The sequence below is a fragment of the Dermacentor variabilis genome, chromosome 2 (assembly GCF_050947875.1).
Source record: "Dermacentor variabilis isolate Ectoservices chromosome 2, ASM5094787v1, whole genome shotgun sequence".
NCBI classification, from domain to species: Eukaryota; Metazoa; Arthropoda; class Arachnida; order Ixodida; family Ixodidae; genus Dermacentor; species Dermacentor variabilis.
This window is the reverse complement of record NC_134569.1, coordinates 179,296,835-179,311,229: the sequence shown is the minus strand read 5'-3', so window position 1 is coordinate 179,311,229 and position 14,395 is coordinate 179,296,835. Positions and strand designations below refer to the sequence as shown.

At 45.0% G+C, this 14,395-nt stretch overlaps 1 protein-coding gene across 1 annotated transcript in view; it reads left to right on the top strand.

The window, feature by feature from the left end:
* The window catches only part of LOC142571087 (cytochrome P450 2C6-like), a 153,145-nt gene that overhangs the window by 137,864 nt on the left and 886 nt on the right, over positions 1-14,395 (top strand). Inside the window, exon 9 of the mRNA XM_075679378.1 lies at positions 6,848-7,038. Within this exon, the coding sequence (XP_075535493.1) occupies positions 6,848-7,038 (191 nt within the window). The remainder of the gene's footprint in view (positions 1-6,847; positions 7,039-14,395) is intronic.

Here is a 14,395-nt window from a genome sequence, read left to right as displayed (position 1 = left end):
GCGGCAGCCCGAGCATTCTTATCGGGCGTCCCCTTTGGCCCCTGAGGTCCTAGAACAAGACGACGGAATTCTCGTAACTTTCAAAGATAGTTCTACCTATTGTAAAGATAGCCATCGCCGCTACCCAGCCCCAGCTAAGGGACTGGGGAAAGCGAACGAATGCGTTCAATTTCGCTTATACACCAACACAATGCTGTGCCCGGCAGTAATGAAACATTTTGATCCTGCGATCACTGGCAGGTGCCAACACTGTGGCGAAGTGGCTGACACTTATCACATGGTGTGGGCCTGCTAGCGAAATTCGGCTCTCACCCCCCCCCCCTAACCCTACCCGAGAGGACTGGGCGACGGCCCTGCTTGGTTGCTCAGACCTTCAGACCCAAAATGCCTTGGCCAAGAGGGCCAGGCTGGCGGCTTCTACCAATGGGGTCCTGGACTAGGGACTCCACCTAGTATGTAGGGCTCCTGCGCGAGTCCACACCTCTCTTTCTTAATAAATGCTTTCCACCACCACCACCTTCTCTTTGTCGAAACATTGGCTCCAGCGATCCTTGTTCAACGGTTCTTCATCGTTTGAAGTCGCTGTCTTCCTGTGTACCTCTGTACTTTCAATGTTATGTCAATGAAATTGTAATAACGGATCATTAGTAAATGTAGCTGATGAGGAACTTGGGCTTGTTGATAGATAACGACAGAGTAACTGCGCAACATAGAGATACGGACAAAGGAGGCTTGTGTGTGTTGTCTCCTCCAGCCATGTCCCCTCTTTGGGTGATTACTCTGTCTAAATGTAAAACTATTACCCTTTGCACAACAATACTAAAATGCATAAAGACAGGAAAGTGGACACAAAAATTACAACATATAGCATCATATGCTAATGAGATGTGCGAAAGTGCCTACTACGATTTGTCTCACCCATAAAGTGCTGGATGAGATGGTGACTTATGGTTGTTGCCATTTCTTGAATACATAAAATAAAATACATTTCAAAATTATAAAATACACAGGGCAACAGCAGTAGCCGAGAACATAACGCATTGTTTAGTACAAGAAGGTAAACTAATCTCTGATACGCGGCGGACGAAATTTCCTTTATTAGGTTAGTAGAAAAATACACGACACTTCATTTCATTCAATGCTGTCAGCGTTCCTTGGTACAAGAAAAAGGTAGTTCTGCATGGAAGCAGTAAAATAATAAATAGCCTTCTACGTTTACAAAATATGCTGCAGCGACTAAGCCAACGACAGCTGTACATACTTAAAATTGTTTTATGCACATTACAATAGCCATGACAGGATAAACTTCAATCAACTCATTTCTGCTTGGCAAATATACGCCCTAGCATAAAACTACAAATAAAAGGACCCTTTCTTTCATAAAACACCGGACTCAATATAGAAAATCTAGTAGGAACATTACAAGTTCACCACATAACACACCCAGGTTTTGTAAGCCTAGTAGGATTTACTATATTAACGTTGCAGCAAATTCATACTTTTAAATATTTACAACCGTGAAAATAAAGATTACGTAAAAAATAGTACACTATATATAGGCTTAGAGTGTGAGCTAATATGTTTTCTACTTACAGCCAAATGCACATAAAATTTGTTCTCTTTCAGCGCTTTTAAAGAGCCGTGTCCGCTTGTGCATGCAACCGCTTTACCGCTCTGAAAACATCTGTGCTGCCACAACGCCTGACACTGCCAGATAGCGTTGCAGCGCTTTTATTGTTCGCGGTAATATACCTAAAGCGCTAGCAACTCTTCAGAACACACAAGCTGTTTTTTCGACTACCTGTCTTCGCCAGCGAAAGTCACACTGGTGCGAGTATTGTATCTACACTTCAGGTTACGCAGTACTTGATATTCTACGGATTTTTCGATGCGACAGGCCACTCGTCACTAGAGTCGTTAAGAACGGTGTTTCTCCTGGCAGTACAGCTTTGCAATAGTTTCAGGTGCTCTCTTGAGGCTTCCGTCTGCCTGTAGTATTTTCGCATACATACGCACACGCATACCTAAGAAACGTCTGTGAACTGCCAAGATAAACGTGGCGCAAAATGTAGCCATACCGGAAGGGCCGAGTACGCGCCGTTTGTAAACCCGGAACAAAAGCTGATATGCTTACCTGAGACGTTAAGAGAAATATGGCACAGGTCACTTCCCGCTGGTAGTCTTTCGTATGCGTCTAGTCGTATCTGTCCGTTGCGATCTCCCATATTACAATGAAAGATGCAGTGCAAACCGCAGCACTTCGGGCGCTTGTGCCGGTCCGGCGAGCTGCACTTGCTGGATGTCGGCAAAGACGAAATCGGCGACCCGCTGCTGCTGGCGGCGGTCCCCCTCGTCGCAATCACACAACACCGAAAGAACTTGCCACCGTAACTTGCCGCAAAGCCTCGTTACAGTCGCGCCTAACGCAGCGCCTTCAGAACCACTCAACAACAACCTACTCGCGCACATGGAGCTCGCGCATGATGAAACGCCACTGCAAAATGGCGTCATGCTATAGACGGCTTCGGCTTTGGATAATTTTGTACGCGCACAACTGCGCAAACCCCTAGTTTCGGTTTCCTTGCCTTGCGTTGAAATAAAAACTGTTTTGCTCGCTGATAATTTTGCGTCACGTAAGTAATGTTCACGGAATGAAACAGTCATGAATTTAACATGCGTCTCGAAATACCCGCTACGTTCACTTCGCAGAAGCAAAATTTGCTCGTCCGAGTGTGGTTGCGTTTGAAATATCTATCGTTGGGCTCTCGGAGCGTGCTCGAAGTGTGAATACGCGGCGTAATTGTCCTTAATTTGCTCAGCTATAACGGTGCGGCTGCCCTTCATTTCTCTCGAGTGCAGTTTGCAGTGATGTAAGGTAGAACTACAAAGCCGCCCATGTTACTGAATGATCTAGTGCACCTGAAGTTGTCAGAACTCCGGTATTTCCTTCACAAGTTCTTGCGACTGTGTGCCGCTGTCACCAAATGCGAGCGTAGTCATTTGGCGGAGATTTAGCAACACATCTTCTAGAAATATCGTTCACCGCTCTGTCACGACATGGAGAAGTAGCGTGGTTGGCCCTTAGTAAAATTTTCTATTTATAGCAAATTTTGCAGTAGCAATTATATGGACACAAAGTCAAGTGCGATAAGATCCCATCCAGCGCCGTTGGCTGTGCGCGTTAAAGGAAGTGTACGAGGGTGAGCCGAGATGAATAGTGACTGGATGGGTGCCCCAAGTATCTAAAGGTGGTCACGTGATAAAACGCGCGCAGGCCAGGGAAAGGAGGCGCTGGTTTAGCACGCTTCTCCTCTGGGCGTTGCTCTAGCCCTGACTGGCGCCACTCTCGCTCTGTCTTGGAGTTAATTTCCGATGGGTACATAGCTGGGGGGCGCTTGGATTGCGCCATTTCAAGTTTCGGAGACGCTTCGAAGGACGAGGCAGCAGAAGCGTTCAGTGCGCTCTGTTTGTGCCCTTCATCACGCAGACGCTGTGACAGCGAGTGTTCGCGTTCATTGAGTGAGATCTGTTCATGTTTGCACGTGCGCGCGTGGCGCTATGCTTGATAATTTAAGGAGTAAGTTAATGTTTACTGCAGTTTATTCAGGCGATGAAACTACAAACCTTGGTTCGTGCTGTTGTTCGTGCAGTGGTACATGCAGCATTAGGGGGGCAGTGCTGCATATTTGTTCTTATATTTCTAGGGGGGCTCAAAAGCAGTGCTGCGCACGCTAATGTTTGTTTGTGGTCGCGGAACGCAACGCACTGCGGTAGCCCAGTGGCTTTGGTGCTGCGCTGCTGAGCTCGAGGTCACGGGTCCAATCACAATCTCTGCAGTCGCATTCCAATGGGGGCAGAATGCGAAAACGCGCGTATACTGTGCATTCCGTGCACGTTAAATAACCCAAGCTGCTGAAAATAAATTTGCAGTTTTCCATTACCGTGCGCCTCATAACAAGATCTTGATTTTGGAACCTCAATTCTCCAAATTTATTTTACGTAGCGGAATTGCATTTACAATCGACACTGTTGAGGGCGCCTACTGAACTTGTTATCTTGTTGTCTCTCTTTAGTAGCGAATGCTTTTTGATTTACTTATGGTCAGAATCCAGTGTGACAAATGCGGGTCTTCCTTAGCATAGTAAACCAGCTATCGCTTAAGCGTAAGAGATATTAACCAACATGGTCAAGGAAAATCGATATTTAGAATTCGATGTAATTGCAGAACATGACAAGGACGAAAGAAGGATACATCGCATTACAACCAGGACAGGAACCCGAGGGCCTGCCTGAAAGAGAAGACGTTATCTCATATTTCTTCTCCTGCATTTTAATCTTTGTCTCGCCAGACTCACTTCGAATATCGGAGGAGTCGCGATCTTCGACGACGACTCTTCGCGTGATATTGAGAGTCAAACGACCCATACACAAATGTTGGCTCTTGTTTTGTGACTCTACCCGCGCAAAAATGAGTCTTCGGAAGAAAAAAGAGAGTCAAGTTGCTGTGACTCACTTTTTACTATCTTTTTTTTTCTTAGAGTGTAGGTATTGATCACATACCGCGGCGGTAATGTGTACCTGGGAGCGCTGCTTCCTAAATACTGAACTTCCGCGCAACTACCCGGCTTCTTAATTTGTGCGGGGACTACAGCGAGCGCGATGTAGACTCGGACTGCGACACAGTTTTATGAGGCAGCGGTCGATTGGAGGGTGGATTTCAGTGCTGCTTTTCTCAGCGTTCTTCTCCAGGAGGCCATTCTTCGCTGTCTTAGATGCCAGCTAGCAAAATGTTAAGCCGCCATGACTATCATGGTCATGCATGTGTCACCTCTGTCCTTATCATGTCGCTGTCATGATGATGCAACCATCGTAATCACTGTGATCATGCAGTAGCCATCGCACACCAAAGCGGTTGAGAAGGGGGTGCAGTCGTTGCAGTAACTTACGTAGCTGTAAGGGAACCAGAGCTGTAGAAATCGATGAAATCTAATTTTGTATTTCAAGCATTACTCTTCGTCCTATTTTACCCTTAACCGAATATGTGATCCTCAGTTCTTTTGCGAAACGCGTGATCAAGTGGTAGCCTTAGACTCTTGGCAATAACAAGTGATTGAAATAATGCTGTCTTCGTTCTAATGGTGTAGTCTTATTTCCCATCTCAGCTTGGACTCTAAGTGTTGCATTGATGGAGTTGGAGCGTATGAATAACGTACTGTCGTGGACTTGCTTAATCACTCTCGGTCAGTCATTTGAAATTAACGTGAACTGACTGCAACGAATCTCAAATTTAAGAAACGTGCAGCGATTGCAGACCACTTTGTTTGTCCCTTTCATTTCTGCTTTAAATTGTTTGTTTAACTCTGGTATAGCGTGTGCCGGCTGAATGGAAGCGCAGTCTTTTTCATCCTGCTTGGATAAGCAGTGCCCTGTGCCTCGTATTTACTCACACCATTTCTTTTACTTTACCAATCACCATAATATGGACATTTATATCGTTGTTTGAATCTTGGACCGTTATATCACTAAACTTAAAGTGAGAGCTAATGAGAAGGTCATAAGAAAGCAAGCTGTTTGAATTCATTGCCACACTTTACAAACGCAAATGAGTGCAAATTAAAAATAGCTCCTAAGTGGACATTTTCTGTCAGGTTAAAATGTATGTACCAACCCGTGGCACTATTGTTTCGAAGCCTTTGAGCTTCCAGGTCCAACTGAAACATACGCCGTCACCAACCACATGTTCTAGACCATAGCCTGTACGAGCTCCCTCCGGTAACAGCGCCCTTACGGGGCTCAAGACTACTGTAGTAGCGCCAGCCGAATTTCCACAAGGTAGCAAATGCATCAATCAACGCGTCCTTTCAAACCATCTAGAAAAATAAGCCCACGCCATGTGTTACATCGCGATGTGTTGCGACAGCATCTTAGTCTCTCGTAGCCAAGTTTAGCGGCCCCTTGTGTGTACGCACAAATCATTTAGAATGGTGCTCCAAAATATTACTACTAGCAGTTTATAGGCTATTACGCATTTATCAAACAGACAGGTAGTGATAACATTATGACATGGGCCACAAGCTCCTGCCGGACAACATGACATGCGTCATTTCAATTGCATAAGTAAGTCATAGTGTCACCTCTACGTGCTGTCGGCTACTCTGCATCAGCAATTTCCCTAAGAGACAATGAACAATAAGGAACCAGAAATATACATGTGCATATCGGAGGTTTTATCGGCAAAGACGCAGCGTAAACAACATGCATATGCTTACGCTTGGGCATATGCATATGCATATGCCCAAGTGTGTTTGCACTATGTCTTAGCGAACTCTTCCGGGTATTTAATTAACAACAAAGTGCTTCCTCTCAACTTTGTAATTTGTGATGCCGACTATCCTAAATACACAAGAAAAGAATGAAAGTAATATATTTACTCCAACACTTGGAAGAACTTAAGCGATATATTTAAGCGTTTTGTGTAAGTTGTTCACGAGGGACTTCTAGAATATGTCATTTATTGCAAGTAGTCTACAAATTTTAGATCGTGTAATACTGTTTTCAGGTGTGCAAACATTTGAATGCCATATATATGAATGTTTACTCTTTCAATTGCTATTCGTTCGAATTTAATATTGTATGTACATATCATGTTATAACTTAGATCGTTGACAGCGTTTTCGTCTCTCTGCCATGTATTTGCTTATACTGGGAATCTCGCGGACTGAAGCAACCCTTCTAAAGCTTTAAGTCTTTGGTAATTTTTTTTCTCAATTTTGTTGCACTGGAAAAATAAAGGCAATATAAAAAAACACGTGATAACGCTTGCTTACTGCCAAGTTTCTCCTTGCAGAGCATGTCAAGACGTCGTCATAGGCGAACACTTCATTCCGCAAGACGCGACTGTGGTGGCCAACCTGTGGGCAGTGCACAACAATCCAGCAATATGGAACGACCCGGATAAGTTCGATCCGACGCGTTTGTTGAATAGTGACGGCTCGATTTCCGGGGATAAGCTCCAGAGGGTGATCCCCTTTTCGGTCGGTGAGTATTTGGTATTCTTCATTGATTAACTCCATTTTAATTATCTTACAACAAGTTAACAAATGTTGTTTAATAATGTGAGCTCCCTGGCTCTTGAATATCTTATATTCGTACAAGTGTAACAGTACGGGTTAGCTGCATTGGTCAAGCTGCGACAGTATTTTCAATGCGGTAGCTTGCGTGAGGTAGCCCGGAATTCCAAGCAGTAATGACATGGACACAGTCTGACCCCAACAACTGTATTACTAAGGCACATACGGATTACGATATATCTTTTGCAGAATATAGCTAAGCAATATGTGCTTGTTCCTTAGGTATAAGAAATGCTTCAGCTTTATAAATCTCAGGTGTTTGTTTACGCGCGATGATTCGGATCATTCTTTCTGTCAAGACGAGCGTGATTCCGCATTCGTAATTTTGAGAGCGGGGTAAGCCAAACAAAGAGAGAAACACACAGCTGCATTTTGATATGACCAGGTTATAGCTTACGTTAAATATTTAGCACTAACTTCGTGATTACAGATTCTTCGTTTCAGTAGCAGACACACTTTATCAATCTCGAGATGTTATGGCTGCTAGTGAAGTGCGTGGCGAGCAGCGCGAAATCAATGAACAAAGTGCAGCTTCTCATGACACTGAACTGAAGAAGGACAAGGACGTTATTTGTGTTGCCATAGACTCCCAAACTGAAATATTCCTTTAAATGGTCTTGGAGTGCGCTTGTACGTTCTTCAACATTTCTCGATTCGAGCCCCTTCATTTCTTAGCCAGCTTATAGTGTTGTGTCTTTTCTAGAAACTAACTGTCCGTTATACAGTGATGTGTCATTATAGATGCGCAATTCATAGCACATACGCATGCTTTGACTTTATTCATTTAGACGTTTACCATAAGATGACCAGACATGCCTATGCGATGTCCGGATAGTTGCATTGCGTTCACGACATATTGTGAATTCAGGATTGTTGCGCTCATTGAAGCTGCCACCTTTTCAGAAAGTAACAGATTCACAGCACATAACTTCATAGCCCATTCCTTCATCAAACAGCAACGTTGCTATCCCAAACACACATACACGCACACAGGGACACGCGCGCGCGCGTGTGTGTGTGTGTGTGTGTGTGTGTGTGTGTGTGTGTGCGTGCGTGCGTGCGTGTGTGTGTGTGTGCGTGCGTGCGTGCGTGCGTGCGCGCGTGCGTGCGTGTGTGTGTGTGTGTGTGTGTGTGTGTGCGTGCGTGCGTGTGTGTGCGTGCGTGCGTGCGTGCGTGCGTGCGTGTGTGTGTGTGTGTGTGTGTGTGTGTGTGTGTGTGTGTGCGCGTGTGTGTGTGTGTGTGTGTGTGTGTGTGTGTGTGTGTGTGTGTGTGTGTGTGAGTGAGTGTGTGTGTGTCTCGAATTTTGAGAAGAAATACTTCGGCGGTCCAGTTCATTTTCCGCTTCAATGTTTAAATGGCGTTTTGTTTAAAAAGTAATGCCAACTCAGCGCATTTTTACCACGAGTTTGGTGGCTCTTTTCTCCAAAATGACGTCATTCACAGCATCCTTTTCAAGTGGATGTGGCTTGCAGTCTCACCCGCTACATTCGTATGTTGTAGCATGGGCCGTAGGGATATCAGTTAAAATCTAGTTCGTATATTTTATCACGAGTCTGTTAGCCCTACTGCATAAACCGGCGTCTTTCAGTGCCTTCCATCGTGAAACCCGCTCGTTTTCCGACACTGGATCGCACTGGGGACGCTGGCGCTGGCGCGGAGTCCCTAGGACACCAGTGAGAACGCTGGATAAGAGCCGGGTCACACTGGACGAGAAGCCGGTTTCATTGCCATGACGCTGGGACACACTGGTTTATGCTGCATACGCACAGGTTCTCGCTGCAGTTCGCTGGCTCGGACATGAAACTCCCGCACTGGTTCCAGTAAGCAAGGGCATAGATGCTGCTGAATATTAAATTGTTTATACAGTTTCATCGCTACATACTAGTCTCTTGTAATAAAGAACGGTATATCTTGGGGTCATAAAATTCTATTTCGTGTCGCAGCATGGAATAAAGGTGCGTGAGCTGGCCTGTTTGCATATTTGACATTGAAGATCATTTTCGTGTTTTACATTTGCCCTTTTGACGGGGCGGATAACTGTGTTCTTGAACGAAACCATGCAAGCACAGAGGACGCCTAGTTTTTTTTGTAGTTTGTGTGTAAGCGTTGACTGCGATTTGTCGCCGTTGTCGCATGTTGCAGAGTCGACACGAAACCCAGAGGTTGTTCAGACGCGCTCGAACGGACCCTGAGTTCAAAGCCTAGCGCTGATTGATATTGCTGCCACTATCATTATACATTTTATTCTTGCGATAACAAAGCTGAGGTGAATTGTTCGCTTCTACTTTCCCTAGTGTACTAAAAACTAATAGATAAAAGGTTCTGAGGCTCAAATACATACATTTTAGCATTCGCGAAGTACTCGCGCCGAGATCGGTTCCTTCAACAGAAGCTTAGGCCTAGCGTAACCGCCGAGTCTGTCTACACGCTGTAGGCCCGCCGGGACTAAGGAATCAGGTCTAACAAGGATAAATCATTCCGTATTTTAGCTTTCGCATTGATGTTCTTAAATAAGTCATTTTTTTTAGTCTACATCCTTAGCACAAGAAGCGATGAGGGCCGATATGACGCGTTATAAACATACGTATATGTGCTGTCTCCGAATGCTGCCAGCGCTAACCTAGATTTCTGTAACAAAGATATGTGACTAGAGAGACGTCTCCATTGAAACGGATCGTTGAACTAAGAAAATTTCCCATATCGGTTGCACGAACAACAAGAAATGGCTACCAAAAGCGGCAGTAACAGCGCGAACTGCGTTCCGGGTCGGCGGTTCAAGGACCTTTTTCGAAGTTCAAATACTGATCGCAAACTAAAATAGGCATTAGGGCACTTCCAAGCATACTACTGAATACGGACAACAACGTTTTGCTTCTGATACAGGCGCACATTTTAGTCGTGGGGCGATAGCGCACTTACCATGTCTGTCTGAGACGTCTGTCTGTGAAACTAAAAATGCGCCAGCATCTTGACATGGCGAAGTATCCACACTTACCCATGTGCTGGCGTAGTGTAGAGATAAAGTACTGGGCATGGAGTGTGTAGGTCAGACGATCGAATGGTGGGCCGAAGGCTTTTAATTTTTCTTTTCTTACTTTTTTATTGCACTAAAACGCTCGCTGCTGCTTTCTGTAATAAAAATATATACATCTACGGTGTTCAGGCACCGCGTAATTCAAGCTCTAGAGCTACTTTCCGCAATGGTGCCCAGTGCCTCGTAGTGTGCTGCGCCTGGCTAGCGCCCCAGCATCCAGAGCGCGCCATTGGGCCCATAAGCCGACATGGCACTGGAGACGGGATACTGGGCTTTGCAATACGGAAGCGTTTAGGCTTCTCGTGCAAAGATTGCCTGCCCCTCTGAGTAATGCAGCTCAAGGACAACAATTGTACTATGCACTCGAAGCTATATTCTATAAATGATATTTATATATATATATATATATATATATATATATATATATATATATATATATATATATATATATACACATATACATATATATATACATATACATATATATATATATTATATATATATATATGTATATATATATATATATATATGTATAGTCGTCTGCAGAACGCTACGAGCAAATACATAGAACATAGACAAACGTGGGAAACGCCACAGGATATCCAGGAAACATTGAGAATAATTGTCAATGTTAAATAGCCTGAACGAACGAACGAACGAACGAGCGAGTGACGTGCGTGTTCACCCTCCCCTCTTTGACGCCCAACATCGCAACAGAGCTTCGTTGTCTGTTGGCCTTCTGTGGTAATGATTACCAGGGTCGAGCCCCTTGGCTCCCCTTCTTCTATGGTTTATTCTTGCCGAGGGTATCGGGTCTGGCGGCCATCAAGTCATTGGGTGGCATACCAGGGTTTATTGGCCACATAGCCTACTCGATTAAGACCCACGTGTTACTTCACGCCATCGGGCAAAACGGGATGTTCCACATGCTCCCACAATGGCTCTGCGTAGCGCTAGCTGCACCGCTAGGGGCAGATCTAGTGGACATGAATACCGAAGTCATTAGACAGATATACAGCCATCGCTGTAGCAGTGCAACGTACGCGTGTACAGATGGGGGTTCCCCTCCCACCGGCGACGGGTTACCTTATCGTGCACTTTCGTTTCGCTTTTCTTCGTTATTTTCCACTCGCCAATTTTAACTATGGCTGTTTTCCCTGATGCTTTACTTGGCTGCATTGTCTTTTGCCGTGAAAGAAACCTTTTCACGCTCGGAAAAGCACTTTTATGTAGTACGTATTCAGCAGCATAAAGCTGTATCACGAATTCTGCATGTTGCTCTGCAACATTCTCATGGACGCTTTTCATGTAACTATAATGTTTGACAAGTTGATTAATTAATTAGTACTAATGCTGCAATTAGGTGCAATGCCTTAAGTAATCTTGAGTATATCCGATCGCCGGCTAGCATTACCTTAGTTCTGTCAAGTTTCATGACCTTTGCATAGTTTTAAATCTATGATATTTGGCACACAACGTATATATATGGTGTGTAAGTGTTGCCCCCCTTTTTTAAGGCTTACTATTATCACGCCAGCATTGTCGCAAGCTGCCTAGTACGTTCCTCAGGATTGTTCTTAGCAATCCAAGCCCGCGATATTTGCCGGTCTGGTTCAGCTCGTGCTTAACGCTTGACGACGACTTCGGGGTTAATTGACTCACGCTCAGCCTGCCACCACTTGCGTCGCCGCTCTGACCTCGAGTTACTGTATATGCTAACAAAGGTAGCTTTGGTAGCACAGACAGTAACTTTAGTTCTCGCTCACTGCCCGTTCTTTCGATCACGCGACGAATCGGGTACGCCCGTAGCACACACAGAACCCGTTTTACAGTGCACTATTATATAAGGGATCTGTTCTCAGTGCGCGCCAGTGGTTATGGGGACAGGTGAATCCACCGATGTTAACGACGGGTGCTTTCCCTGTGGCACACCAGGCGTCGCAGTCGCAGCGTGGCCGTGCATTTAACGTCCGCAACCGCGCTTTCGCCCTTTCCGTTTCTGTTTCCACGCCGCTGCGCTCACTCTGCATGTTCGTGGCGTCTCCGTACCAACCCCGGCGCACGATTGTCTTCTCCACTTCCAGGTGCCTTCCACTGTGGCCATCGCTTCCCTCGCGGCGACAACCATAATGTCGCCTATTTCACAGACGGGGCATGTACGCTTGTGCGTAAAATCAAGTATGGCATAACGTAATTCCTGGAAGCAGTCACACAAAGGTTAAGAAGCCATAGGTTGCCTGCATCTCGTGTTCATCGTACGTGTTCAACGGAGACGTTGCGAACGGCGTTTCGGTGACGTCAGCAAGGGGACTCGCGTTTGTCGTATGCTACGCCCCGGCTAGAATAGTTGCATTTGCATTCGTTTGCTCGCGCTCGGGCTGTGTACTCGTCTAGTACGGTGCTCTGCGATTACTACCTATGTACGCGCCGGCAAAATTCTCAGTTTTTCTAATAAAGAGCCCCCCCCCTCTCTCTCTATTTGTTTTGCTAATGCTAGCGTTATACACGGCAGCATTAGGAGGACATTCAATGTTACAGATTCAGTGTATATTCCATATAACCACCTCACGTGATAGACCAGCGGGTATGGCGTCGCGCTGCCGTATTCGAGTTTGCGGGGTAGGTGCAGGCAGCGCCGGCTGCATTAATATACGGGCGAAATGCAAAACCATTAGTTTACTTCGATTTAGATCCACAATGAAAAATTCAGATGCTCAAAACACGCCGTACCGGCGTTACGACGTGACTCAATATCATATCGTGGGTCTGGCACGCAAAAACCCGAGAATGATTTTCTCATATAACCACAGACATGATCAGTGACATGATGTCGCGACTCAGTCACAAGACATCCAGCCGAGCGAGTAAAAGAAAGTCAACGCAGCCATCGAAGTAAACCAGGATCGCAGGGCTCATTTGCAGAAATTTTCACCGATGAAGGCACATTGCAGTTCCATGCGAACTTTACATTTCGCTCGTAATTATAGTCACTTGGTTTTGCGTATTGTTACCGACTGAACATGCTACACAAATAGGAAGGAGAAAATGTTTTACTTGAAGGGAAATGAACAAAAAAGCGAAGCTACAGAAACTAGAAGCTGGTGACTGCTGTAGTATTATAAGGTCTCGTGATTAAACAGGTATACATATGACGTTCCCGTAACGATGGATGAAGGTTTTGCTTACTTCTATTGTTATGAAGGTTTTGCTTACAAGAAAGTGTGCGGCGACAATGACCGACTGCGATTGTATATCTGTGCTCCTTTCTTTCTTCATCTCCACTTGGTTATCACTTTACCTCCCGCTCCCCTCTTTCCCCAGCGTAGGGTAGCAAACCGTATCTTCCCCTCTGTTTAACCTCTCTGCCTTTCCCCTTTCCTCTCTATCTCTCTCGCTCTCTCTTTTCCTTACAAGAAAAATCTCATTTTGCAGACAAGCGGTTTATCTTGAACACTAGTTGCAGCACGGTCTATCATGTTTCGCCATCGTCAGGCATGCTTCACACTATTTTCTTGGAAATAGATATTATTACCAAATTCTAATACGAAAAGGTTGCGTATTTTAATTACACCGAAAAAATTTCTGTTAAACAGTATTTTAGACTACTGACGACCATTCGGAAAGCAAAACTTTAGATGAGCGTTAAGAATTCATAATTTATGTTGAAAGAAATAATGCACGAAAACGTGTCTCCAATTTATTGCGGCAACATTTTACTGCGCCAATGCCTGTTTGGTCACTTTGGTGACCCTGAAACCAACGCAATAAGATCACAAAATTACTAAAACGCTTTTTTCGTGCGTAACTCCTCTTTTCTTGCGACAAGCGTATAAACTTTCTATTCAATGGAAATATGCGCCACATGTCAGGAAAATCTCAGATATAATACCGAGCTCCATAATTTGTGCCTGCACACCCTTTCGTGCTTCCTGACCAGGTTCGGCTTGCGTCGTGTCGGACCACTTAAAACTGCTTATCCATCACCTGCTTAACCAACCTAACTAATGTCATTTGGCACTCATGGCCCTATTGCACCAAAATACGTAATTTTGCTGTAAACCAGCTAAACTAGCAGATGCATTATGGAACTGTGTCGGCCGCCTAATTTTTTGAGAATGGCATCAAACGTGTTTCTTAATGTGCGTAACGTCCTCGGCAGCAACATAAAAATACCTTCAGTCGCGGAGCGGGTGACCAAACACACAGCGTGCCCTCGACAAAGACAAACACT